The sequence below is a fragment of the Cygnus atratus genome, chromosome 7 (genome assembly GCF_013377495.2).
Source record: "Cygnus atratus isolate AKBS03 ecotype Queensland, Australia chromosome 7, CAtr_DNAZoo_HiC_assembly, whole genome shotgun sequence".
NCBI lineage: Eukaryota > Metazoa > Chordata > Aves > Anseriformes > Anatidae > Cygnus > Cygnus atratus.
In genome coordinates this window covers 4,839,218-4,866,570 of record NC_066368.1, presented here as the reverse complement: position 1 = coordinate 4,866,570, position 27,353 = coordinate 4,839,218, and the positions used below count along the sequence as shown (strand labels likewise).

Below are 27,353 nucleotides of genomic sequence, written 5' to 3'. Positions count from 1 at the left end.
GGTTCAGGGCCGGGTGTGCTCGGGGTGCAGGCAGGAGGGAGCCTGCACTCTCCGGTCCCCCTGCAGGGAATCTGAGAGCTGGAGTTGGAGAGCGCAGGCCTACTTGGCCAGCGGTGGGGTCCTGGCCCCCCTTGGCTGTCCCGGGGCATGTGGAAGCCGGGGCTCATGGAAAAGGACCTGTGGGCCCCTCTGGACCACAGGCACCATCCGCTTTCTCGTGCACGAGGAGGCAAAGGTCTCTGCCTGGAACCAGAGCCCCACACACCTAATGCAGATTCTCATGTCTTTCCAAGAGCTGGAGCTGCGGCTGACCGACGGGCCAAACCGCTGTGCAGGCAACGTGGAAATCGACTATTTTGGAATGAATGTGAAAGTGTGTGGTTTCCTGTGGGACATGGATGATGCTCAGGTTGTGTGCAGGCAGCTTGACTGCGGCTCACCTGTCAGCGTGATGGACTATTTCCCCTTGAGTGAATCACATCCGTGGTATCAGAGGACCGAGGTGGATTGCAAGGGCTCTGAAACCTCTTTGCTGTTTTGCCCGTATAATTACGTGTCCTCCGACTGCCATCACGGGGCTGCTTCTGTCATCTGCTCAGGTAGGATGTTACACTGTGGTGGCGTTTTCCTGAAGGGACCGGTCTGGTGTTTGTCTGAGGTTAGACAAAGCTGGCCAGCCCTTGCTGTGTGCTGTGCAGGGCCGCAGCTTGTCGTGTGTCCACGTCCCTGCTGCAAGGGCGCGTGATGTAGGGGGATCTCAGGGGCTGTTTTTGCAGGCTGTGCTTGGGCAAGAAGGGAGCTGGGCAACTGCTTCTGCACAGGGCAGGGTCCCAGGAGGGGACTGGTTTTGGCCCAGGGCTCTGTCGTCAAGGCTCACCCGTAGTTCCCCGTGAACTTCCAGCCCATGTTTGAAGGGGAGTGTGCGCCTCAGCATACAGCGCCCTTTGCAGTCTTGGTGCGGCAAGGCTCGGTGCTGCAGGTTTGGCGTGTGTGTCCCTGGGGTGAAGCCAGGATTACTAATTACTAGTGCCTCACACCTTCTGGTTTTCTCCTTTCAGATTCGGGACTCCAAGTGCAAAATGGTAAGCAGAGATTTCTCTTTGTATCCGTGTTATCGGTGGGGTGCTCTGTGTCCATCAGAGCAAAATACTCAGGTGTGGGCTGCAGTTAAAGAAACCGGGTAACTTCCTTGGTATTCAGACAGATGTGGCCATTGCCAGTGATCCTTTGGGATGTAACAGCTGCTTAATGCGGCAGAGAAATTGTGTGCTGCTCTGCTGTGTAGCCTGGTGGCCATGCCCTTGAGCAAGTCCTGGGGCTGTTGGGACCGTATCCATTTCACTCAGTCCAGCTTGTTCACAATGCTGACTGGGGGTTTCTGGTTTCTGTGTCCCAGAGGCCTTTTGGGGAGGTGTTGACTCCCAGTGAGCTGTTCCTCTTAGTCAAAATGTTCCTTGTTCACCTTCTTCCTGCCTGCAGTACCAGGTAGCCCCAGCTTAAGTCCCAGTCTACCTTTGGTGTCAGGCACATCTGGAGGGACTGGAGCTGCGTAGCTCCTGCTGGTGCTTCCCGCTGGTGGTGACGGGAGGTTCTGCAGGTGCCAGAAGTGACCTGCACTCCAGGTGCGTGGGTCAGGAGGGAAGTCTCTGAGGTGCATCCGCAAAGGACAGGCTTGCTACACATGCGGGAGGGAGTTTTTCTGTGTGGCTTTCACAGAGCTTCTGTGTAAAGGGGCTGTTCCCTTTTCTGAAGGCTTCTGGTAATGGGGGTGCTGACTGGGACAGCATTTTGGAGAAGTTTTGAATTATGTTTGCCTTCTCAAGTAACTCATAGAGTATCATGTATGTTTTCTCCTTCTCCAAAATAAGAAATAAGTACACCTGTACCAACAACAATCCAGCCCACTGAAAGTAAGTAGCACGTATCGGATTTATTTTTTTATAATGATAGCAATCGCTTTACATTGCTCTAGTCCTGTTTGTCGTTGGACAGTAATTTGTCCGATGAAGAAGCTCGTGTGCTCACTGTTTGTTGGGGCTGGGTGTGTGTGCGAGCGTGTAGTTATTCAGAGGGCCTTTAGCAGGGCCACAGAGCAGGCAGCGAGCTGGGACATGCCTGGTGGCCGCACTGAGCCAGCTCTGGGGTGTGTCCAGGGCCAGCTCCCTGCCAGGCTGGGGGAGATTCCCCGCAGAGCTTGGCGGGACAACCCAGAGCTGAGCCCTGGTGGGTGCACAGGCCTGACAGCCTGCAGGGTTGGAGGTGGCAGAGCACAGGCTCCGGTGGGGGACTTGGTGGGACTGAAGCTGGCTGGGCTTGGAAAGATCATGCCCAGCTCTGCCAAGATTTTGGGGCTGCTTGGACCCCTCGGGCAGCATGCATCGCTGCCAGAAAGAAAGGGATCTTTTTCCACTCGTGCTTTTGACAGGGGATTGCCTGGGCTCACTTGGGAGAGAGCAAAGTGTGCTGACACCTCCCAAGGGGTTCATCCTAATTTTGTTCTTCTCTCTGTTTTTTCCCTGCTGCTGCTGCTTCTCCCCATGCGCAGTCATAGCCGATGGTGAGTCTGCCTGCCAGGGTGCTGTGGCCCCATGCGCCGAGACGTGCGTGCCTGCTGCTGCCCCAGCCTTGTCGTCCACCAGCGGGGAGCCCGGGAAGGGGCTGCCAGCCATACGTGGTGCTGCGGGCAGCTCCCACTGGGGTTTGGGGGTGGGTGTGCTTGGGGTGCAGGCAGGAGGGAGCCTGCACTCTCCGGTCCCCCTGCAGGGAATCTGAGAGCTGGAGTTGGAGAGCACAGGCCCACTTGGCCAGCGGTGGGGTCCTGGCCCCCCTTGGCTGTCCCGGGGCATGTGGAAGCCGGGGCTCATGGAAAAGGACCTGTGGGCCCCTCTGGACCACAGGCACCATCCGCTTTCTCGTGCACGAGGAGGCAAAGGTCTCTGCCTGGAACCAGAGCCCCACACACCTAATGCAGATTCTCACATCTTTCCAAGTGGTGAAGCTGCGGCTGACCGACGGGCCAAACCGCTGTGCAGGCAACGTGGAAATCGACTATTTTGGAATTAACGTGAAAGTGTGTGGTTTCCTGTGGGACATGGACGATGCTCAGGTTGTGTGCAGGCAGCTTGACTGCGGCTCACCTGTCAGCGTGATGGACTATTTCCCCTTGAGTGAATCATATCCGTGGTATCATAGGACCGAGGTGGATTGCAAGGGCTCTGAAACCTCTTTGCTGTTTTGCCCGTATAATTACGTGTCCTCCGACTGCCATCACGGGGCTGCTTCTGTCATCTGCTCAGGTAGGATGTTACACTGTGGTGGCGTTTTCCTGAAGGGACCGGTCTGGTGTTTGTCTGAGGTTAGACAAAGCTGGCCAGCCCTTGCTGTGTGCTGTGCAGGGCCGCAGCTTGTCGTGTGTCCACGTCCCTGCTGCAAGGGCGCGTGATGTAGGGGGATCTCAGGGGCTGTTTTTGCAGGCTGTGCTTGGGCAAGAAGGGAGCTGGGCAACTGCTTCTGCACAGGGCAGGGTCCCAGGAGGGGACTGGTTTTGGCCCAGGGCTCTGTCGTCAAGGCTCACCTGTAGTTCCCCGTGAACTTCCAGCCCTTGCTCGTAGGGGAGCATGTGCCTCGGCGCACAGCGCCCTTTGCAGTCTTGGTGCGGCAAGGCTCGGTGCTGCAGGTTTGGCGTGTGTGTCCGTGGGGTGAAGCCAGGATTGCGAGTGTCTCACACTGTCATGTTCTCTATTTTCAGTCTCGTGACTAACAGGGCCTCCAATGAAAGGTAAGCAGTATTTTCTGTTTGTATCCATGTTATCAATGATGTACTCTGTGTCCTGGCTTCAGGTTTGGGCTACGGTTAAAGAAACTGGGTAACTTCCTTGATATTCAGGGAGGCACTGCTATTGCCAGTGATCCTTTGGGATGTAACAGCTGCTTAATGCGGCAGAGAAATTGTGTGCTGCTCTGCTGTGTAGCCTGGTGGCCATGCCCTTGAGCAAGTCCTGGGGCTGTTGGGACCGTATCCATTTCACTCAGTCCAGCTTGTTCACAATGCTGACTGGGGGTTTCTGGTTTCTGTGTCCCAGAGGCCTTTTGGGGAGGTGTTGACACCCAAAGTGTTATTGCTGTTAGTCAAAATGCTGCCCGTTCACCTGCTGCTTTTGTCTGCAGTGCCAGATAGCCCCAGCTCGACTCCCACTTTGCCTCAACTTCAGGTACGTTTGGAGGGTTTGGATGCTCTGATTATCTCCTGCCTCTGCTTGGGGTCATGGACTCATAGGATGGTTGTAGTTGGAGGGGACTTCTAAAGATCATCTTATCCACCCCCCTTTGCTAAGGCAATTTGCCTATAGCTGGTTTCTGAGGAGTATGCCTTGGCCTCTTGACTATCTCCAACAGTGGAGACTCCAACATCTCTCTTGGCAACCTGTGCCACTGCTCAGTCACCCTCACAGTACTGTTTCCTTACGTTCTGATGAAACATATACACAGCATCAAAGGCAGTGCCCCTGATGGAACGTCTCAAGTTTGTTTTGCGGTGTGTGTGGATGAGAGTAGGCAGAGGGACTGCTTGGTCATGGCTGTAGTCAATGAGGAGAATGTTACTGCTCGTAATTTTAGGGCATATTCTTCTTCATTTAATAATGAAGAAACAACTAGATTATTCCCCAAAACCTCAGATTATTCCAAAATAATAGTGCAGGTGAGTTCTCATCCAGTGTAGTTAAATATGTCTGTAGTTGAGCAACAGTTATGCAACTTCTTACGAGTTATTGTTTTTGGTATATTGTTTTAGGATAGTCCATATTTCAAATGTTTTTTTGTTCACATAGTTAATATTAGATCAATTAGTGAGACAAAGGTTTTTCATATTTGCTAGAAGCTGAAATTAAAACTTGAAGATCTAATTTAGAATACATCTATTCTAGATGTATTTGGAATATAATTCAAAAGATTTACACATTTATATTTTCTCTGAATAGCTTGAGCCTGGACTGAAAAAAAAAAAAAAAACTAGAAATCCATGTTTATTTTCCTCCTAAACTTTCTTAGATCTTGATTCATCTGTTAGGATGCAAGTGATCTATCTATAAATACTGTGTTCAGTTTTGGGCTCCTTACTACAAGAAGGATATTGAGTTGCTCAAGCGTGTGCAGACTCTAACAAAGCTGATGAAGGGACTAGAGAACAAACCTTATGAGGAGCAGCTGAGGGAATTGTGTTGTTTATTCTGGAGGACAGAAGGCTGAGGGGAGACCTGAAAGGAGGTTTCAGTGAGGAGAGTGTCCATCTCTTTTCTTAGGTGACAAGTGATAGGGTGTGAGGAAATGGCCTCAGGTTGCACCAGTGGAGGTTTAGGTTGGATATTAGGAAGGATTTCTTCATGGAGATGGTGATTGAACATTGGAACATGTTGCCCAGGGAAGTGGTTGATGTATCTTGGATGTATCAGAGTGCAAGAAGTAGATGAATATTTAAATGACATCTAGAATGCCATTTTTCTCCCCATTTTTTATGTTTTGGAAATAACAAGATGAGGAATCAAATGTAACCAGGACCTCTCATCCTTCCTAGAACTGGACTCTTTTGGCATCCTGGAGAACGCGAATTCAGTTCCTGCTCCAATCGATATCTCTCATACTCCATTTATTACTGCTGTCATGGCCCTGACAGCTGCTGTTTTCACTCTTGTTGGGTTTCTTTTGAAACGTATAGTGAAGAAATCAATTCCATATCAGATCACATGAGATTTGGTAAACACCTGCAGCTGATAACATTGGTTGAGTAATTTGATGGATTGAGTAATGTCCTTGCATTGAGAAATCTCCTCGACAATTCAAGATTAAAGGTCTTCTGTGGTGATAGATAACCTCATGAGAAGAGATGGGCTTGACATAACTCAGCACTGATTGAAGCCAGAAGACCAGCGAAAGTTTGCAGATCAGTAACAACCTTCAAATTAGTCAGTTACCACCTACAATATTAGGCTGTCAAATCTTAACACTCCATTTGAATCAGCTTCCTCCTCTCAAGATGGAGATCTAGCCTCTGCCAGTGAAAAATATAGCCTGGGTTGTGGGGAACCCACATGGCCAGTTCTTGCTCCACACCAAACAAGAGTTTGTTTCCAGTTTCCTCAGATGTAAATTAAGATCAATAGTCCTTCTTTTCCACAGGGGAGTTGTGAGTCCATCACACAATGTGTGCTGCATGATAACTAGAAATGGGACTTGTCTAAGTACCTCTGAAAGGTAACATTGCAACTCCACAATAAATCGCAATGTGATGCAATGTGTGTATTTCAATTTACCCTTCAGGCAAGGCTAGGACTATTTCAACTTCCCTGTAATGTTTTCTGTTACCACTACAGTCAGTGCTAGTAAGCAAAATATTTGAATACAAGTATTGCTATTATACTTTAATAAGATTTCTTTTACATCATGTTCTATCACTTCAGATTTTCTGAGGTGAAGATGAAACATTTCATTATGCCACGCAAAATTTCAGATGGAGAAGGTTCTATGCAGCTAAAATACCTAGACAAGCATACGTGACTGAAAAAAAAAAAAGAGAAAGAAATGATTCTTCCAATTGCGTATGGATCCTCCTGAATAATGTCTGGATATTTTGTGACTAGTTCTTCAGGAAGATCCTTCTTGTTGAGAAAATGTAGATTTGAGCTATTTTCAATTATGGCTGATTTCCAATATAAAATATGTAATCACAAAATGAGGAAGGCAGTGTTTCTAGTGTGGTATTTCTGTTTTAATTCCTGCAACCGTCTTTCATTTGAACTCAAAAGTTTTCCTGTTTCGATGAGCTAAAATAAAGAAATTTTTCCAAGCCACATGTTGTGTATATATGGGATTCTTCTGTAAAAACACAGGCACATGACATACCTGGGTTCTGGAAAAATCCAGGAAGACCTTATTTGTCTTCCTGGTCTAGATCCTTATTTGTCACAGGCCCAGATCTTCTGTGATATAAGCCCTGCATAATGTCGTATGTGCGTGACTTACTGGCTAACACAGGTACATCTGTAAAACTCATACAAATCCTTAATATACTATTACCACAATGATATAATTATCAGCCTAGCCTAGCACTTCACTCTCAACCAAAAGCAATTCTGGAAACCAACTTGAAAGTCCTTTGTTTATTTTTCTTTGTTAATAAATAAGGTCAAATGAAATCAGTATAACTTTTTAGGTAATAGCATAGCTCTGCCTTATGCAGTGGTGGCGATTCATCTGCTGGAAGGAAAGACAATTAGCAGGTGCAACAAATGAGCATCACTGAAGCTTACTGGGGCTTAATGACCTTCCCAGAATGCAGTGTGGAACAAACGTCTTGGCCATCACAAGAGAGCAAACAGGGTGTTGGTCCAAGAGTGCCAGTTAAGGCGTCTTCTCCTGTTTTCCTGAGCAGCAATAAATGTTGTGGATGGTATGTGTTGGACCGAGATACCAGGAGATCCTCCTCTGCCAGCCCATCAGGGGGCAGCTTCTGAGAAGATCTTTGGAGAAGCTGACCCTTCTAAGAAGTGCTGTACTTCCTTGTTACTTGCCTGCAGGTGCCTTTGTGAGCTGGACTGTGCCTCTAGAGACTTTGGCACAAAATGTGATGTGGCAGAGGCAGAGCACAATGCTGTTGGCAATGAGGAGCACCTCATTGGAGCCCTCGTTGCTGGGCAGCTTTGATTTGATGTCTCTGGAACATGTGTTTTTGTCTTTTATCACTGCATTGTGTGTGTTTGAGGCTGGCTCTGGACTGTGGCCAAGGCAGATAGAAACAGCCTTTAACAGCTACTGTTAGGGCAGTCCCATTTGAGTCGATAGACCTTTGGTACCTTATTGCAACATTCAGACACTTAGGAAAGTGAAGAGAGCAAAGCCCTGACTTTTATTATTCCTAAGGTTAACCTGCTTAGGTGTATCTGGGGAAGGAAGATATACATGGACAAACTGAGCTTCTGTTACAGCCTTCCTGCTTTGGAACATGTTCAAAACTTCCTTGAGGAAGATACCTAGATCAGCATTCAATGTCTTTTGACTTACTGCTCTAATAGAGTAATTGCGTGCTGCAGGGGAATTTTTTCCATGGAAGGTTTCTGATGGAGAAGGAGATTGAAAAGGTGGAACTTAGACTGTGAACTGGACTGGATGAAAATTTGGTGGTTCACATGTACCTAATGCTTATGACCAATGAATATGGAGTGGCTAGAGAGCTATAATAAATTCCTGGTTTTGTGAAAATACAAACCAAATTGCCCCCATAATTTCCTCCTTTATTAAATACTGCTGAATGAATGGAAGAAATAAGAGCATCACTACAGCCATATTTACACTGACTTATTTGCACCAGGATCTGAAGTTTTCCTCACCATTTCTTAATTATGTGTTAAGTCTCATAGTAATGTCTTGTGCATCTACATATCAAATCTCAAATTTTAGGTGAAGGGTATGGTTGTTAAAACTCTCTTAGTAAATACAAATAATGGTTGGTAATAGCTAACATCTATTCTTTTTTTAATCATTCTTACATGCCCTGCTAATGCTTATTTGAAAAGGCTTGTGTTAATATTTATTTCTCTTTCAAAGCTTTTTGTCAGTTCAGGGAAAACTTTTATTATTACTATTCTTAGCTCAGGTTCTTGGTTCAAAACTTCACTAATTTAGCTACAAAATGGGGTGGCAGCTACAAAGTGTACAATGGAATAAGTCAGTGGCTCTTGTATTTTTCCTTTTTTAAAGGATGATTCATGCATCCTTATGACAAGACAGAGTAGATTTATTATATTATTTTATTCACATGAACCAGGCAACACCAAAGCCTGTTGCGACACAATGAATCATCAGGATAGAAATATAGATCTTACAGGGGATGAGATGTATGAGATTCTTGCAAAACCTAACTTGCAAACACAAAGTATAATAATTTTAGGATATTTGTTTTAAACAATTCTATAGATCTTCACTGTTCTTGGACCATATCTGTTGAGTTTGCAATCAATCTAATAAAACTGAAAGTCAATGAAAACCATAAGAAGATATTTTAATCACTTCATTTTAGGGTGTATACATCACCTTTCCCTCCCTTCTGATTTTTTTTAGAGAAATAAAGCAATACAAAATTCTTATCTAACAAGGATGTACTTGCAAGGTCCAAGGCGACTGGATTAGAAAGCTAAAGTCTTATCATCAGGCTGTGAGCATGTGGGCCAGTGAGCATAACTCAACTGAGGAACTGTGGCTGGCCAGTGCTTGGACCTGCATTATTCTACAGCCAGCTTCTAGGCTCTCTTCTTTAAACTAATGCTTAGCTGTTATTTAAGTAATGCCAGGCACAAGCCCATTAGATCCCGTTGCTTGCTCTAACTACCTGAGAGGACTCCTGTGTTTTCTCTTCATACAAAAGAACAAAACCTACTGCTTGACATTGGTATGGTCATGCTGCAGTTGTGCTGGGCTTTGTAGAAAGGCATTGCATAGACTGGCTTGGCCTTTGGAAGTTTTCCAGTGTAGGATCTTGAAGTATGGTGCCCTCAGTCATTGTGAAAAGTATGAAATGAGGGCATCACCTGAGCCATAAGCATTTCAGCAAATGCCTTCATAATGGATTTTGAGAAGTATCTTGGAGGCCTGGTTTTGCAGAGAGGTAGACAAACATTTAACTATGCTGAGTATTTCCAAAACTTTCAGGAGACTACTCATAGCAAAAAAGTTATGCACATAAACAACTGCAAAGTTTCGTTGCTAATTTTAATGTTTAATGTTAATGACCTACCTTGGCTCCCAGTTAAACTGTAATTATATAGTGCAACATATAATGCAGCAATATGTGTGTAAAATTGACCTCATGGGGTGTGGTGAAATGCGTTAACTTCCTTTCCCTGTCTACAAATTTTTATATAATGCATAGTAATGGGGAGGCAAGGGAGAGGAAAAGGTTAGGTGTATTTATACCTTTAATTTAGTAAGTACGATGCTCCTGTTGCTTCACAGAGTATCACATGTGAGGCACCTACCATATTAAAAAAGCACATTCCTGCACTGGCAGAAATGACCCGCACAGTTAGGTGTAAAAAAAAAAAAGAAGAAATTGAGCATACTGCACTTTGCACGCTATCCTGACACAGTGGAAAATAAGAAATAGATACAGCTCAGAAAACAGGGTACTAAGTATTAGATTGGAGATATGGAGAAAAATTTTTATTGATTGATTTTTTTTTTCCTTTGGTGCAGATTTTAACTATTAAAAATACACATTCCTAAGTCAAACTGCCACAAGAAGTAAAACCAAACATTTAGGGAAACGTTATTTTGGCACTCAACTTTGATTTGTCATTTAAAGTAGAATTATATTGTTGTTAATCTTGCAAAAGAAATGCAGTTTGTAGCTATCATATTTCTTAACAATACTTTTCATTGCATTTCTTCATTACACTTACCAAAGTTCAGAACAGATCTAGTTTTCTAACAAGCATTATTTAACTAGATATTGATTTAAAGTATTTATCTTTGTTGGTGATTGACAGATATGCCCCAGAGCTGAACAAGTGCTTTGGGTCAATCTATTTTTTAGTTTCAGTTCCATTTCCTGCAATGGACGTAGCTAATTCTTCCTCATGCAAAGGATTTATAAGTGATTTATTATAGAATGTATTAATAAATCCTATTGTTAAAAAAGTATTACCAGATGTTAAACTTCCTACAGTCTGTACCAGTCACCTTATCAGCATAGCACCAGGTTTGATTATCTTTCCTGAAGTCTGAAAGACAAGGCGTTGGCCATGCAAGTGATCTTCCTAACCTTACATGGCTCCGTTAACAAGGTCAGGAATTGCACAAGCTCTCCTTCGGAAGAGATGGATGTTGTGGAGAAGTTCAATTTTGAAAAGATGGTAATGAGAATAGAGCTGTGGAAAATTTAAATAATCATTCTTCTGTTGGCATAGGTCTGTAAATCACCAAGAATTTCACAGCAGGCGACATTATTGCTGCTTTGGTGGCATAAACATAAGAGATCTGCTTATCGATTAGCAATAGCTATAAACAACCTCCTCATATTTCAGTCAACACTTACCAAAAATGCTAATTGCACAGATTTTGTAAGAGAAGTGTTAGCAAGGAGTTTATGTTTTGGCTCAGCCTTACCTCATGAGACATTTTTTTTTATTGAACTTCCCATTATCCATGATAACCAGCTTTTCTGGTTTGTTTGTGGGATTTTCTAATACACCTCTGTCTTTATAGGTGGTAGGGCTTGTTACCCTGGCAAAAATCCAGTTGCCCTGCTGAAGTTCAGTATGTGCAAGGATGGGAACCTCCCCTGTTCTTCTTCCAGAGCTTGTCTGAAAGCTTTTAAACGTTTGGGTCCTTCAGCTGAGAAAATCAAAACCCAGTAATCCTGGCTTTTCCATTATGACCCTTGCTTTTTTCCTGCTTTTTAACCTCTGAAACAAGATAAAATTCATGAGAGATACAGCTCTGGGCAGCACAATGTAGATATCTGCTGTGCAAGCTACCAGTTAGGAAATCTTGGGGAACACCTACTTAAGCTGGGCTGATAATGAAAACCAGCACTGGCTATCACTGTAACCTTATCTCTGGGAATCAAGACTGTTAGTCCTGTTGGCTTCTTTAGGGTCAAAAGAATTAAGTAATTTTAATGTGTTGTTGTTCTGTTCTGTTTTGTTTTTTTTTTTTTTTTTTTCCCCACTTAGAACTACAGGTGTTCCTCCCCACATCTGTATACTTGAAACAGAGATATGATGAGACATGGGACTGGAGTTTAGTATGACAGGTAACAAAAAGGAATGCTTACTCTATTAGCTTTTGAATTTCCTCAAATACCACATGGATAAAAAAAACTGTGCATAATTTTTTTTACAATAATACTTCCTGCAAATAAAATGTATTATTTTTAAGTAGCTTAATTCAGCTTTTTCTTTGCATTTTTATGTTTAATCACATGATAATTTTTAGATGACAAGTTCTGGCAGGTATATAGAATGAAGAGAAAGTCCTTGACAAAGATACCATGTTGTGGTGAGATAATTAGTTTTAAAGAGTTTTTCAAAGTTCACAGTCACTGAAAGTCTTTAGAAGTAAGCTATTGTTGTCATGTTCTGAGAACAAAGGGAAAAATCTGTAGGTTAGTTAAAACAAGACATGGAAACATGGTCTTGAAAGGAGCTGGAATGGTTAAAATCTTCTAGACAACATGATTTATGTGGCTTAATTTCAGCTTTCTCTAGGAGTTTGCTGCTTAACAGTTTGAATACGCTGTAAAGTAGCATAAAAGTTGAGTAACATGTTGTAAGTGGATTGGTGCTGGGAAGTAATCACTGTGAAACTACTAAATGAGTGAGGAGTTATTTCACAGGAGACTTTCTGCTGTGATTTTGGTATGTGCAGTATAAAATAGAGGTACTAAGGGATTTTTTGTACAGAGGATGCTGGCATTCTAGCAGATGTAAACCAAAGGTACCTGTTATTAAATCGAAAGATACAGGTCCTAAGTTAACTTAAAAATGTTGACTGGAAATGTCAGAAATTTCCTGTTAGGCTGGAATACGGTGAGGCCTGGCAAGAACTCTGAAAGCCTAGTTTGTGATAAAGAGCTATGCTTGCAGATTTAATTAACGTGGATAAATTCAACTACTGCACATCTAGTCCTCTTCTGTTCTTGAACCTCCTTGACATCATCCATAAATTTTCTATTCATGGTACCACAGACCAGCTGAGGCTGAATGGCACCTCTGGAGATCATCTGGACCACCTGCCTTCTTTAGGTGGGGTCACCAAAAGCAGGTTGCTCAGGACTGTGCCCAGTCAGATTTGACTATCTGTAAGGATGGAGGAATCCACGGCCTTGCTAGGCAACCTGAACCAGTCCTTGGTCACCCTCACAGTGAAATTCCATTTTTAAAATTTTTAAATGGATTTTACTGTACTTCATGCCCATTGCCTCGTCCTGTCACCACTGAGAAGAGTCTGGCTCTGTCTTTACTCCATCCCATCAGATCTTTATACATACTGAGGAGATCCCTCTGAACCTTTTCTTTTCCAGGTTCAGCAGAGGCTCTCTCAGCCTTGCCTTCTATGAGAGATGCTCCACACCTTTAGTCATCTGAATATCTCCTCTAGACTTGCTCTGGTATGTCCACGTCTCTCATGTACTGGGTAACCCAGAACTGGAACCAGAACCCCAGGTGGGTCTCACTGTATTGGGTTTATGTGGCAAGGTTTTGGTGGCAGAGGGGCTGCAGGGGGGGGCCTCTGTGAGCAGAGCCCAGCAGCTGCCCCATGTCAGATCAGAGACAGCTCCAGCAAAACCAGCACGCTCACCAGTGCTGAGCACAGGGGACGACAGATCACCTCCCTCAGCTGCTGGCAACGCGCTTCTGAATGCGGCACCAGCGTGCCATTGGCCATCTTTGCTGCAATGGCACATTGTGGGGTCATGGTCAATTTGTTCACCAGGACCCCAAGGTTCCTTGCCTGCAAAACTGCTTTTCAGCTGGTTGAGCACCTTGGCCTGTACAAAAATGTTATTTTTCAAGAATTTAAAGGAAGGAAAATGACCCCACAGCCCCTTCCGAATCACGATGTGTGATCACTCCACTGAGCACATGGTATTGTTTTTCCTTTTGTCAGGAACAGCAGAACTGTGAATAGCAACGTTCATGCTTCCATTTCTTCATTACATGAATACAATCAGTTGTATTTACCATTGTCCTCCAGTTTGTTTGTTCTTCTCAGTGACTGCTTTGACAACTTCTGATTCTGTTTCTGGACCCTGGTCTTTTGTCTTTTCTTCCTCTATTCTAGAGCTGTTAACCTTTTCAGAAAGAGAAATCCTTATTCCCTTTGTCTCTAGACCCAAGATGTGCCTTGCTGCAAGAGGAAGGTTGGAGTATACCATCAGGAATCACGAATTATGTCAGCTATGTGGTTTGATTGGTGTTTGTATCAGAGCCAAAATGGACAGATAAGTATAGCCTGGATGAAGTGCAATGAACAGAATATTAGACCAACAAATATCCTGTTTCTAGCTGTCCTGTATTTCTTCTCATCACATGGGGAGAAACAGTAGAAGTGCAATATAGTGACTCCAGCTAACAAATTAGCAGGACAGGCTGTTGTTCCCTAAGCATTCTAAAAATGCATTAAGACTTCACACAGACCAAGTAATCAAACCAGTTCAACACAACTTTTGTTTTTTCATCAACCCATATTTCTTTCTCTTTTGATAAACTTCATGATTCAAAGGATTTTTTATTGTCAAATTCAGCTAAGGAGCATAGTGGTAGATTGAGGGAAGACATTGCTAAACCAGAGCAAGCTCAACAGAGGTCCCTGGTTAGGCTTAGTTAAGGTATTTAACAAATAGCTGACATTAATTTATTTTTGGTACCAGACTCAATCACATGTATGATGTGCTGTTTGTTGACAAGTAACAGAGAAGCAAGCGTGTAATTTCAAGAGGAAACCATCAGAAATATAAACATTTATGAGACCAGAATTCTTTCTTGAAGGATTCATCAGAAAGCCTGGTATGAATTTGATGCCTCACCTTGCAATGCATTACAGTCTGCTTAATTAAGCCATTAGCTACAAGCAGCAAATAAATAAAATTGGTATGGTAGGTGCAAAGAAACACATGGGTTCACCAGTCTGGTTCCAAAGGTAATGCTGGGCCTGCACACAAGTCAAATATATAGTTAAGATAATTTGTATTAGTGACGACAGCACAAATTTTACAGGAAATGGAAACTTTGTTCTTCATAGGTTATCTTTCTGTAAAGATCAGGTAGTCATAAAAATATTGGATAAGAAATCAGACATAACTTGGACCATGACTGTTAAACTACGTTTCATAATCACCTATTGTTTGGACAGACTGGCCTTGGGAGCCTCACCCTTTCACAGGTGTAGAAGTATAAATTCTGATGCTCTGCTTTATTGGCACCTCTTGGCAAGATGGGTACCAACAAGATCTTGCTTTTCCTCCTAAGTACAGCACTTCTGGATGCCACCACAGGTAAACCACTTAAAATTTTTCAAAACCAGTATTTCGAAAAAAAGGGGATGTCTTACGCTTCTTCAGTGGTTCCATACTTGTAACTCATGTGCTAATATTATCAACTTTGTGCAAAGATTGGATGTAAAACGGGCTACAATTTGATAGCATCATGTTGTCTTATTAAAAATATGATCCATTCAACACCGTGATTAACTATTATCTATATTTAAGTAAATTTAGTACAATGAAATCAACATCGTTCCAACTTTTACAGTAGTGTCCTGTAGCGTAGATTAAACCAAATCAAAAAAAAAAAAAACCTACCTTGAAAATACTATTAAAAGACTTTGCGTAAATCTGTGTTCTTCAATATGAAATTAAGAAAAAATGTAGTTCCTTGGCTGTAATGTATACTTGCTTTAAAAGAATTCAAAGTTAACCTTCTAGATGCTTATGGAACCACCCAATACTTATTTAATTTTATATAACTTAATAGAAGCACAATAGTAAGACACAGTTGCTATCATGCATCATGCTATCATGCATGGCATCATGTAGTACCAGGGGCATGCATTTTCCACCCAGTTATGCCATTGAGATGGACTCACAACTCCCCTGTGGAAAAGAAGGACTATTGATCTTAATTTACATCTGAGGAAACTGGAAACAAACTCTTGTTTGGTGTGGAGCAAGAACTGGCCATGTGGGTTCCCCACAACCCAGGCTATATTTTTCACTGGCAGAGGCTAGATCTCCATCTTGAGAGGAGGAAGCTGATTCAAATGGAGTGTTAAGATTTGACAGCCTAATATTGTAGGTGGTAACTGACTAATTTGAAGGTTGTTACTGATCTGCAAAAGATGCCACACAGATGGAAAACCTGGAGACTGTAAAAACCCAGTCTTGCACATTTACACAACCAAATCATAACGGAGACAGTATTCAGGTAGGTTGTGCTTTCTCAGAAACCAACATTTAGTATCACTGAGGACTTTCTAAATACTATTGATATTTCACAAGGGTGGTATCTTGGACTCTCCATTCTCAGCAGACACCTCCTGAGCAGTGTTATGCCTATCAGCATCATGGTTTGCATTAACAAAGGGACTTCCCAGCTTTAATTCAGGCACATGTGCTTTTAAGACGTAGTCAAAAAAAAAAAAAAAAAGTGTTATACTCCTTCTAGGGAAACCTGTCTGTTTGCTGAAACCTATCTGTTGTTCTTTGCAGCTATGAATAAGAAAACATCCTTTGCATCCTTCCAGTATGTAAAATATATTGGTGGGCAAAATATACAGCAGACCCTTTTGTTAAAACACGTTTTCAGCAAATCTCCCTCACACCTCTCCTGTCTGTCTTGTCAGAAGATGCATCAGTGTGCTGTTGTAAGAGTCGTTACGTGGATTGAGTATGTCTCAGAAAAAAAGTTTGTCTAGCTGTTTTGTTTTCCCATTGTAAACCCATTGTCTCAACTGAAATTTGTAGCCCTAGAAAAAGTAATCTGCATAGTTTTATTGATTTACTTTAAATTGCTTACAAATTGTATTTCTGTCAGTTTCTACATTAGATTGTACAACTAAATCCCTATCCAAGGCATTAGATTGTACAACCAAATACACAAGTATCTAGCTAAGAAGTAGATAAAAATGAAAAAGGAGGAATTCTGGAGAAATTCTCTCTTCTGGAAAGATTCCCGTGTCCAAATACAAGGTTATGTCTCACAGTCTGGGAACTGTGAAAGCACATCACTGAATAACCCAGAACTGTGAACAAGACTCGTAATGCTACTTCCTCCTAAAGTCCCTCATTTAATTATTGCTTTTCCTCAATCCACAGTTACAACTACCTCAAGAAGGTCTCTTACCTCAAAGATATCTACAGGTACGTCTGCATCTCCCGTGGCTCCTTTCTGTGCATTCTCCTCGGGCGGCACTGATTAGCAGCCCAAGCAGGTTAGCCACAAGCATCAGGCTAGTGCATGGTGCTGCCCCTGGGGCTGTTGTATGCCTTGCCTGCAGGCATGGAGAGTGCAGAGATCCAGGAGAGATTGCTCTGTATCATTATAGATGAGGGATGTTCAGGGAAAATATTCCTCACTTGAGGTTGCCCCTCTCCTATGTCGACAACTGTAACCACTCTTTAAACATGCCATTTCCAACAAGAAACTCAGCTTTGTTTACAAGACATATAGATGGTTCCTTTGTAGTTTCTGTTTTGCTCTGTCCCCGCACTGGATACCCGTGCTGAGACCCCCATGCTCTGCATCGCCAGCGCGATTGGTCAGCAGCGCCATGCCCAGTGCTGGGAGCAAACTTGGTCATGCTCCTTCCTCCCAAAGTCCCTCACTTACTTTTTTCTCTTCCTCCTGCAACAGCTGAAACAGACGTGACGAGCGAAACTCCAACCACAACTCCAGGTACGTCTGCATCTCCCGTGGCTCCTTTCTCCAGTCATGGAGAGCGTAGAGCTCGGGGATGCACCGTGCCCTGTCCAGATTGCTCCTTCATCCCGAAGTCCCTCACTTGCTTCTTTCTCTTCCTGCCTCAACAGGTCGGACGTACAGAACCACAGTTGGCTTCCAACCAACCGTTCCTCCAGGTACGTCTATATTTTCCCAGTGTTTTCTGTGCACTCCTTTTGGGTTTCATCAGTTGCTGAGTGCCAGGGTGGGCTTTGACTCTTCCGTGGAGTCCCAGACCCGTAGAATATCCAGAGCTGGGAGGGACTCGCAAGGGCCATCGAGTCCATCTCCAGCACGTGCATAGGAGCATTGTGGAAATGCTTCATCAGCACTGAAAGGCCTGGGGCCATGACCACTTGCCAGGGAGCCTGCTGCAGTGCCTGACCTGCCTCTCAGTGAAGACACTGTTCCTACCATCCAACCTGAGCCTCCCCTGAGGCAGGTTTCAGGCATTTCCTCGTGTCCTGTCACCGGAGGAAAGAGATCGGTGCCTCCCTCTCCATTCCCCATCGAGAGGAAGGTGTAGGCAGCAGCGGGCTCACCCCTCAGGCTCCTCTTCTCTAAGCTGAACAAACCAAATGGCCTCAGACTCTCCTGCTAATTTCAAGCCCTCTAGGCCTTTCCCCATCCCTGTGACCCTCCATTGGAATGGCTGCAATCTTTTTATATCCTTCTTCTGTGGTGGAGCCCAGAACTGTGCACAGGACTCGAGGTGCAGCCACAGCTGTGCTGAGTAGAGTGGGGCAAGCACTCCTTCGGCTAGCTCAGCGGTGCTGCGTGCAGCCCATGTCAAGGCTGGCCCTGTTGGCGACCAGGGCCGGATGCTAGCTCACGTTGAGCTTGCATCCACCAAAGCCCCCCGATCCCTTTCAAAGAAGCACCAGAGTCACAGAATAGAAGGATGGGAGAGCCGAGCCAGGGGAAAGGCAGAGCCTAATAGAGCGGAGCGTGTTGATCCTGGTGGCCTGAAAGTGTTGTGGTGATGAAATGCAATGGTGGGGGCAGGTGCCTGTGTGGCAGCAGCTTTTCCCACGTTTTCCTTGTCCCCTGCTTTCCCAGGTGTCTCTCTGAGCTTGGTGAATGGCAGGAACCGTTGTGAGGGGCGCATAGAGATCTACCACTATGGGAGCCGGGGCACGGTGTGTGACGACAGCTGGGACCTCAATGATGCCCAAGTCGTGTGCAGGCAGCTGGGATGCGGCTATGCTGTTTCTGCACTCGGAAATGCCTATTTTGGACAAGGCAGTGGCAGTATTTACCTGGACGATGTGCAGTGCACAGGGAGTGAGTCCTCCCTGTTTGAGTGCAGGAACTCTGGCTGGGGCTCCCACAACTGTGGGCACAGTGAAGACGCAGGTGTTGTCTGCTCAGGTAGTGCTGGTTTTCCTCCATCAATCCTGGTGTGCTTTCATAAATCGCCCTTACTTTGCCTGTTGTGGAGAAGGTTCAGAGCCACATTTCCTGTTTCTGTTTTGCTCTGTCCCCACGCTGGATGCCCGTGCTGAGAGCCCCACGCTCTGCATCACCGGTGCGACCGGGCAGCAGCGGCATCCCCAGTGCCGGGAGCAAACCTGGTCATGCTCCTTCCTCCCAAAGTCCCTCACTCGCTTCTTTCTCTTCCTTCCTCTGCAGCTGCAATAAACACGACGAGCCCAAGTCCCACCACAACTCCAGGTACGTCTGCATCTCCCATGGCTCCTTTCTGTGCATTCTTCTTGGGCGGCACTGGTTAGCAGCCCAAGCAGCTTGGTGGTCTGACGCTGCCCAGTGCCCGGTTTGGATGGGCAGGAGGGTGGTGGTGGTGGCCACACGCACCGGGGCAGGGCATGGTGCTGCCCCTGGGGCTGTTGTGGCCCCCCGTTGGAATGGCTGCCATATCTTTTTATCCAGTTTCCGTCGTGGAGCCCAGAACTGCGCACAGGACTCGAGGTGCAGCCGCAGCTGTGCTGAGTGGAGTGGGGCAAGCACTCCTTCCGACCGGCTAGCTCAGCGGTGCAATGTGCACCCCACGTCAGGGCTGGCCGTGTTGGCGACCAGGGCCCGTTGCTGGCTCACATTGAGCTTCCAACCACCAATGCCCCCTGAGTCCTTTTAAAGAAACACCAGAGTCACAGAATAGAAGGATGGGCGAGCCGAGCCAGGGGAAAGGCAGAGCCTAATAGCGTGGAGGGTGGCGATCCCAGTGGCCTGAAAGTGTTGTGGTGGTGAAATGCAATGGTGAGGGCAGGTGCCTGTGTGCCAGCAGCTTTTCCCACATTTTCCTTGTCCCCTGCTTTCCCAGGTGTCTCTCTGAGCTTGGTGAATGGCAGGAACCGTTGTGAGGGGCGCATAGAGATCAACCACTATGGGAGCCGGGGCACGGTGTGTGACGACGGCTGGGACCTCAATGATGCCCAAGTCGTGTGCAGGCAGCTGGGATGCGGCTATGCTGTTTCTGCATTCGGAAGTGCTTATTTTGGACAAGGCAGTGGCAGTATTTACCTGGACGATGTGCAGTGCACAGGGAGTGAGTCCTCCCTGTTTGAGTGCAGAAGCTCTGGCTGGGGCTCCCACAACTGTGGGCACAGTGAAGACGCAGGTGTTGTCTGCTCAGGTAGTGTTGGTTTTCCTCCGTCAATCATAGCACGCTTTCATAGATTGCCCCTACATTGCCTGTTGTGGAGAAGGTTCAGAGCCACTATTCCCATTTCTATTTTGCTCTGTCCCCACACCTGATGCCCATGCTGAGACTCCCGCGCTCTGCATTGCCAACATGACCGGGCAGCAGCGACATCCCCAGTGCCGGGAGCAAACCTGGTCATGCTCCTTCCTCCCAAAGTCCCTCACTCACTTCTTTCTCTTCCTTCCTCTACAGCTGCAATAACCACGACGAGCCCAAGTCCCACCACAACTCCAGGTACGTCTGTATCTCCCATGGCTCCTTTCTGCAGGCATGGAGAACTCAGAGCTCAGGGCTGCACCGTGCCCTGTCCAGACTGCACCTTCATCACGAGTGGTGTTCCCCCAGGGTTGGTGTTGGGGCCCATCCTCTCTAGTATCTTAACTGATTATTTGGATGGGAGAATTAAGTGCCCCCTCAGTAAATTTTAAGTTGACGCCAAGTTGCGAGGAAGTGTCGATCTTCTACAGGATGGAAAGTCCCTGCAGAGGCACCTGGTCAGGTTGGATCAATGGGCTGAGCCCAGGGAATGAGGTTCAACATGGCTAAGTGTCAGATCCTGCACTTTGGTCACAACAACCCCGTGCAGTGCTACAGGCTTGGGGCAGAGTGGCTGGAAAGCTGTGCAGTGAAAAAGGACCTGGGGGTGTTGGTCAGTGATTGCCTGAACATGAGCCGGCAGTGTGCCCAGGTGGCCAAGAAGGCCAACGGCATCCTGGTTGTGTCAGGAATAGTGCAGCCAGCAGGAGCAAGGAGGTGATCGTCCCCCTTTGCTCTGCTCTGGTGAGGCCACACCTCTAGTGCTGTGTTCAGCTTTGGGCCCCTCACTAAAAGGACATGGGGGCCCTGGAGTGTGTCCAGAGAAGGGCTACGAAGCTGGCGAAGGGCCTGGGACACAAGTCCTATGGGGAGCAGCTGAAGGCACTGGGGTTGTTTAGTCTGGAGAGAACAGGCTCAGGGGAGACATTATTGCTCTCTACAGCTCCCTAAAAGGAAGGTGTGGGGAGCTGGGGGTCGGCCTCTTCTCACAGGTATCTAGTGATAGAACTAGAGGGAATGGCCTCAGGTTCCATGAAGGGAGATTCAGGTTGGAAATGAGGAGACATTTCTCCTCAGAAAGTGCAGTTAGGCGTTGGGACGGGTTGCCCAGGGAGGTGGTGGCGTCACCGTCCCTGGGGGGTGTTCAAAGAAAGGTTGGACATGGTGCTTGGGGACATGGTTTAGCGGGTCATATTGGTAGTATGGGGATGGTTGGACCAGATGATCTTGGAGGGCTTTTCCAACCTTAATGATTCTCTGATTCGAATAGAGTGGAAGGTGTTGATCCCGGTGGCCTGAAAGTGGTGTGGTGATGAAATGCAATGGTGAGGGAAGGTGCCTGTGTGCCAGCAGCTTTTCCCATGTTTTCCTTGTCCCCTGCTTTCCCAGGTGTCTCTCTGAGCTTGGTGAATGGCAGGAACCGTTGTGAGGGGCGCATAGAGATCTACCGCAATGGGAGCCGGGGCACGGTGTGTGACGACAGCTGGGACCTCAATGATGCCCAAGTCGTGTGCAGGCAGCTGGGATGCGGCTATGCTGTTTCTGCACTCGGAAATGCCTATTTTGGACAAGGCAGTGGCAGTATTTACCTGGACGATGTGCAGTGCACAGGGAGTGAGTCCTCCCTGTTTGAGTGCAGGAACTCTGGCTGGGGCGTCCACAACTGTGGGCACAGTGAAGACGCAGGTGTTGTCTGCTCAGGTAGTGCTGGTTTTCCTCCATCAATCCTGGTGTGCTTTCATAAATTGCCCTTACTTTGCCTGTTGTGGAGAAGGTTCAGAGCCACATTTCCTGTTTCTGTTTTGCTCTGTCCCCACGCTGGATGCCCGTGCTGAGAGCCCCACGCTCTGCATCACCGGTGCGACCGGGCAGCAGCGACATCCCCAGTGCCGGGAGCAAACCTGGTCATGCTCCTTCCTCCCAAAGTCCCTCACTCGCTTCTTTCTCTTCCTTCCTCTGCAGCTGCAATAAACACGACGAGCCCAAGTCCCACCACAACTCCAGGTACGTCTGCATCTCCCATGGCTCCTTTCTCCAGTCATGGAGAGCGTAGAGCTCGGGGATGCACCGTGCCCTGTCCAGATTGCTCCTTCATCCCGAAGTCCCTCACTTGCTTCTTTCTCTTCCTGCCTCAACAGGTCGGACGTACAGAACCACAGTTGGCTTCCAACCAACCGTTCCTCCAGGTACGTCTATATTTTCCCAGTGTTTTCTGTGCACTCCTTTTGGGTTTCATCAGTTGCTGAGTGCCAGGGTGGGCTTTGACTCTTCCGTGGAGTCCCAGACCCGTAGAATATCCAGAGCTGGGAGGGACTCGCAAGGGCCATCGAGTCCATCTCCAGCACGTGCATAGGAGCATTGTGGAAATGCTTCATCAGCACTGAAAGGCCTGGGGCCATGACCACTTGCCAGGGAGCCTGCTGCAGTGCCTGACCTGCCTCTCAGTGAAGACACTGTTCCTACCATCCAACCTGAGCCTCCCCTGAGGCAGGTTTCAGGCATTTCCTCGTGTCCTGTCACCGGAGGAAAGAGATCGGTGCCTCCCTCTCCATTCCCCATCGAGAGGAAGGTGTAGGCAGCAGCGGGCTCACCCCTCAGGCTCCTCTTCTCTAAGCTGAACAAACCAAATGGCCTCAGACTCTCCTGCTAATTTCAAGCCCTCTAGGCCTTTCCCCATCCCTGTGACCCTCCATTGGAATGGCTGCAATCTTTTTATATCCTTCTTCTGTGGTGGAGCCCAGAACTGTGCACAGGACTCGAGGTGCAGCCACAGCTGTGCTGAGTAGAGTGGGGCAAGCACTCCTTCCGACCGGCTAGCTCAGCGGTGCTGCGTGCAGCCCACGTCAGGGCTGGCCCTGTTGGCGACCAGGGCCGGTTGCTAGCTCACGTTGAGCTTGCATCCACCAAAGCCCGCCGATCCCTTTCAAAGAAGCACCAGAGTCACAGAATAGAAGGATGGGAGAGCCGAGCCAGGGGAAAGGCAGAGCCTAATAGAGCGGAGCGTGTTGATCCTGGTGGCCTGAAAGTGTTGTGGTGATGAAATGCAATGGTGGGGGCAGGTGCCTGTGTGGCAGCAGCTTTTCCCACGTTTTCCTTGTCCCCTGCTTTCCCAGGTGTCTCTCTGAGCTTGGTGAATGGCAGGAACCGTTGTGAGGGGCGCATAGAGATCTACCACTATGGGAGCCGGGGCACGGTGTGTGACGACAGCTGGGACCTCAATGATGCCCAAGTCGTGTGCAGGCAGCTGGGATGCGGCTATGCTGTTTCTGCACTCGGAAATGCCTATTTTGGACAAGGCAGTGGCAGTATTTACCTGGACGATGTGCAGTGCACAGGGAGTGAGTCCTCCCTGTTTGAGTGCAGGAACTCTGGCTGGGGCTCCCACAACTGTGGGCACAGTGAAGACGCAGGTGTTGTCTGCTCAGGTAGTGCTGGTTTTCCTCCATCAATCCTGGTGTGCTTTCATAAATCGCCCTTACTTTGCCTGTTGTGGAGAAGGTTCAGAGCCACATTTCCTGTTTCTGTTTTGCTCTGTCCCCACGCTGGATGCCCGTGCTGAGAGCCCCACGCTCTGCATCACCGGTGCGACCGGGCAGCAGCGACATCCCCAGTGCCGGGAGCAAACCTGGTCATGCTCCTTCCTCCCAAAGTCCCTCACTCGCTTCTTTCTCTTCCTTCCTCTGCAGCTGCAATAACCACGACGAGCCCAAGTCCCACCACAACTCCAGGTACGTCTGCATCTCCCATGGCTCCTTTCTGTGCATTCTTCTTGGGCGGCACTGGTTAGCAGCCCAAGCAGCTTGGTGGTCTGATGCTGCCCAGTGCCCGTTGTGGAGGGGCAGGAGGGTGGTGGTGGTGGCCACACGCACCGGGGCAGGGCATGGTGCTGCCCCTGGGGCTGTTGTGGCCCCCCGTTGGAATGGCTGCCATATCTTTTTATCCAGTTTCCGTCGTGGAGCCCAGAACTGCGCACAGGACTCGAGGTGCAGCCACAGCTGTGCTGAGTGGAGAGGGGCAAGCACTCCTTCCGACCGGCTAGCTCAGCGGTGCAATGTGCACCCCACGTCAGGGCTGGCCGTGTTGGCGACCAGGGCCCGTTGCTGGCTCACATTGAGCTTCCAACCACCAATGCCCCCTGAGCCCTTTCAAAGAAACACCAGAGTCACAGAATAGAAGGATGGGAGAGCCGAGCCAGGGGAAAGGCAGAGCCTAATAGCGTGGAGGGTGGCGATCCCAGTGGCCTGAAAGTGTTGTGGTGGTGAAATGCAATGGTGAGGGCAGGTGCCTGTGTGCCAGCAGCTTTTCCCATGTTTTCCTTGTCCCCTGCTTTCCCAGGTGTCTCTCTGAGCTTGGTGAATGGCAGGAACCGTTGTGAGGGGCGCATAGAGATCAACCACTATGGGAGCCGGGGCACGGTGTGTGACGACGGCTGGGACCTCAATGATGCCCAAGTCGTGTGCAGGCAGCTGGGATGCGGCTATGCTGTTTCTGCATTCGGAAGTGCTTATTTTGGACAAGGCAGTGGCAGTATTTACCTGGACGATGTGCAGTGCACAGGGAGTGAGTCCTCCCTGTTTGAGTGCAGAAGCTCTGGCTGGGGCTCCCACAACTGTGGGCACAGTGAAGACGCAGGTGTTGTCTGCTCAGGTAGTGTTGGTTTTCCTCCGTCAATCATAGCACGCTTTCATAGATTGCCCCTACATTGCCTGTTGTGGAGAAGGTTCAGAGCCACTATTCCCATTTCTATTTTGCTCTGTCCCCACACCTGATGCCCATGCTGAGACTCCCGCGCTCTGCATTGCCAACATGACCGGGCAGCAGCGACATCCCCAGTGCCAGGAGCAAACCTGGTCATGCTCCTTCCTCCCAAAGTCTCTCACTCGCTTCTTTCTCTTCCTTCCTCTACAGCTGCAATAACCACGACGAGCCCAAGTCCCACCACAACTCCAGGTACGTCTGTATCTCCCATGGCTCCTTTCTGCAGGCATGGAGAACTCAGAGCTCAGGGCTGCACCGTGCCCTGTCCAGACTGCACCTTCATCACGAGTGGTGTTCCCCCAGGGTTGGTGTTGGGGCCCATCCTCTCTAGTATCTTAACTGATTATTTGGATGGGAGAATTAAGTGCCCCCTCAGTAAATTTTAAGTTGACGCCAAGTTGCGAGGAAGTGTCGATCTTCTACAGGATGGAAAGTCCCTGCAGAGGCACCTGGTCAGGTTGGATCAATGGGCTGAGCCCAGGGAATGAGTTTCAACATGGCTAAGTGTCAGATCCTGCACTTTGGTCACAACAACCCCGTGCAGTGCTACAGGCTTGGGGCAGAGTGGCTGGAAAGCTGTGCAGTGAAAAAGGACCTGGGGGTGTTGGTCAGTGATTGCCTGAACATGAGCCGGCAGTGTGCCCAGGTGGCCAAGAAGGCCAACGGCATCCTGGTTGTGTCAGGAATAGTGCAGCCAGCAGGAGCAAGGAGGTGATCGTCCCCCTTTGCTCTGCTCTGGTGAGGCCACACCTCTAGTGCTGTGTTCAGCTTTGGGCCCCTCACTAAAAGGACATGGGGGCCCTGGAGTGTGTCCAGAGAAGGGCTACGAAGCTGGCGAAGGGCCTGGGACACAAGTCCTATGGGGAGCAGCTGAAGGCACTGGGGTTGTTTAGTCTGGAGAGAACAGGCTCAGGGGAGACATTATTGCTCTCTACAGCTCCCTAAAAGGAAGGTGTGGGGAGCTGGGGGTCGGCCTCTTCTCACAGGTATCTAGTGATAGAACTAGAGGGAATGGCCTCAGGTTCCATGAAGGGAGATTCAGGTTGGAAATGAGGAGACATTTCTCCTCAGAAAGTGCAGTTAGGCGTTGGGACGGGTTGCCCAGGGAGGTGGTGGCGTCACCGTCCCTGGGGGGTGTTCAAAGAAAGGTTGGACATGGTGCTTGGGGACATGGTTTAGCGGGTCGTATTGGTAGTATGGGGATGGTTGGACCAGATGATCTTGGAGGGCTTTTCCAACCTTAATGATTCTCTGATTCGAATAGAGTGGAAGGTGTTGATCCCGGTGGCCTGAAAGTGGTGTGGTGATGAAATGCAATCGTGAGGGAAGGTGCCTGTGTGCCAGCAGCTTTTCCCATGTTTTCCTTGTCCCCTGCTTTCCCAGGTGTCTCTCTGAGCTTGGTGAATGGCAGGAACCGTTGTGAGGGGCGCATAGAGATCTACCGCAATGGGAGCCGGGGCACGGTGTGTGACGACAGCTGGGACCTCAATGATGCCCAAGTCGTGTGCAGGCAGCTGGGATGCGGCTATGCTGTTTCTGCACTCGGAAATGCCTATTTTGGACAAGGCAGTGGCAGTATTTACCTGGACGATGTGCAGTGCACAGGGAGTGAGTCCTCCCTGTTTGAGTGCAGGAACTCTGGCTGGGGCGTCCACAACTGTGGGCACAGTGAAGACGCAGGTGTTGTCTGCTCAGGTAGTGTTGGTTTTCCTCCATCAATCATAGCACGCTTTCATAGATTGCCCCTATGTGCCTGATGTGGAGAAGGCTTGGAACTCACTTGTTCAAAGTCCCTCACTTGCATCTCTCTTCCTCCCTCTACAGCTGCAATAACCACGACGAGCCCAAGTCCCACCACAACTCCAGGTACATCTGCATCTCCCATGGCTCCTTTCTGTGAATTCTTCTCGGGCGGCACTGGTTAGCAGCCCAAGCAGCTTGGTGGTCTGATGCTGCCCAGTGCCCGTTGTGGAGGGGCAGGAGGGCGGTGCTGGTAGCCACACGCACCGGGGCAGGGCATGGTGCTGCCCCTGGGGCTGCTGTGGCCCCCCATTGGAATGGCTGCAATCTTTTTATATCCTTCTTCTGTCATGGAGCCCAGAACTGTGCACAGGACTTGAGGTACAGCTGCAGCTGTGCTGAGTAGAGTGGGGCAAGCACTCCTTCCGACCAGCTAGCTCAGCGGTGCTATGTGCACTCCAAGTCAGGGCTGGCCCTGGTGGCGACCAGGGCCTGTTGCTGGCTCATGTTGATATTGAATCCACCAAAGCCCCCCGATCCCTTTCAAAGAAGCACCTGAGTCACAGAATAGAAGGATGGGAGAGCCGATCCAAGGGAAAGTGGACAGTGAAATTGAGTGCACCCTCAGCATATTTGCTGATGTCACCAAGCTATGTCGTGTGGTCAAC

At 47.9% G+C, this 27,353-nt stretch overlaps 1 protein-coding gene across 1 annotated transcript in view; it reads left to right on the top strand.

Moving 5' to 3' along the window:
- Positions 1 to 490: 490 nt before the first annotated feature.
- LOC118248514 (deleted in malignant brain tumors 1 protein-like) overlaps positions 491 to 27,353 on the top strand; it is a 106,624-nt gene continuing 79,761 nt past the window's right edge. Inside the window, 19 exon segments of the mRNA XM_050711951.1 lie at positions 491 to 599; positions 3,749 to 3,778; positions 4,168 to 4,211; positions 11,724 to 11,803; positions 13,073 to 13,214; positions 13,883 to 15,046; positions 16,865 to 16,909; positions 17,694 to 17,717; positions 18,510 to 18,860; positions 19,122 to 19,163; positions 19,735 to 20,082; positions 20,344 to 20,385; positions 21,541 to 21,888; positions 22,150 to 22,191; positions 22,326 to 22,373; positions 23,301 to 23,612; positions 23,874 to 23,915; positions 24,487 to 24,837; positions 26,329 to 26,673. Of these exon segments, the coding sequence (XP_050567908.1) occupies positions 14,986 to 15,046; positions 16,865 to 16,909; positions 17,694 to 17,717; positions 18,510 to 18,860; positions 19,122 to 19,163; positions 19,735 to 20,082; positions 20,344 to 20,385; positions 21,541 to 21,888; positions 22,150 to 22,191; positions 22,326 to 22,373; positions 23,301 to 23,612; positions 23,874 to 23,915; positions 24,487 to 24,837; positions 26,329 to 26,673 (2,401 nt within the window). The 5' untranslated portion in view covers positions 491 to 599; positions 3,749 to 3,778; positions 4,168 to 4,211; ... (1 more) ...; positions 13,073 to 13,214; positions 13,883 to 14,985.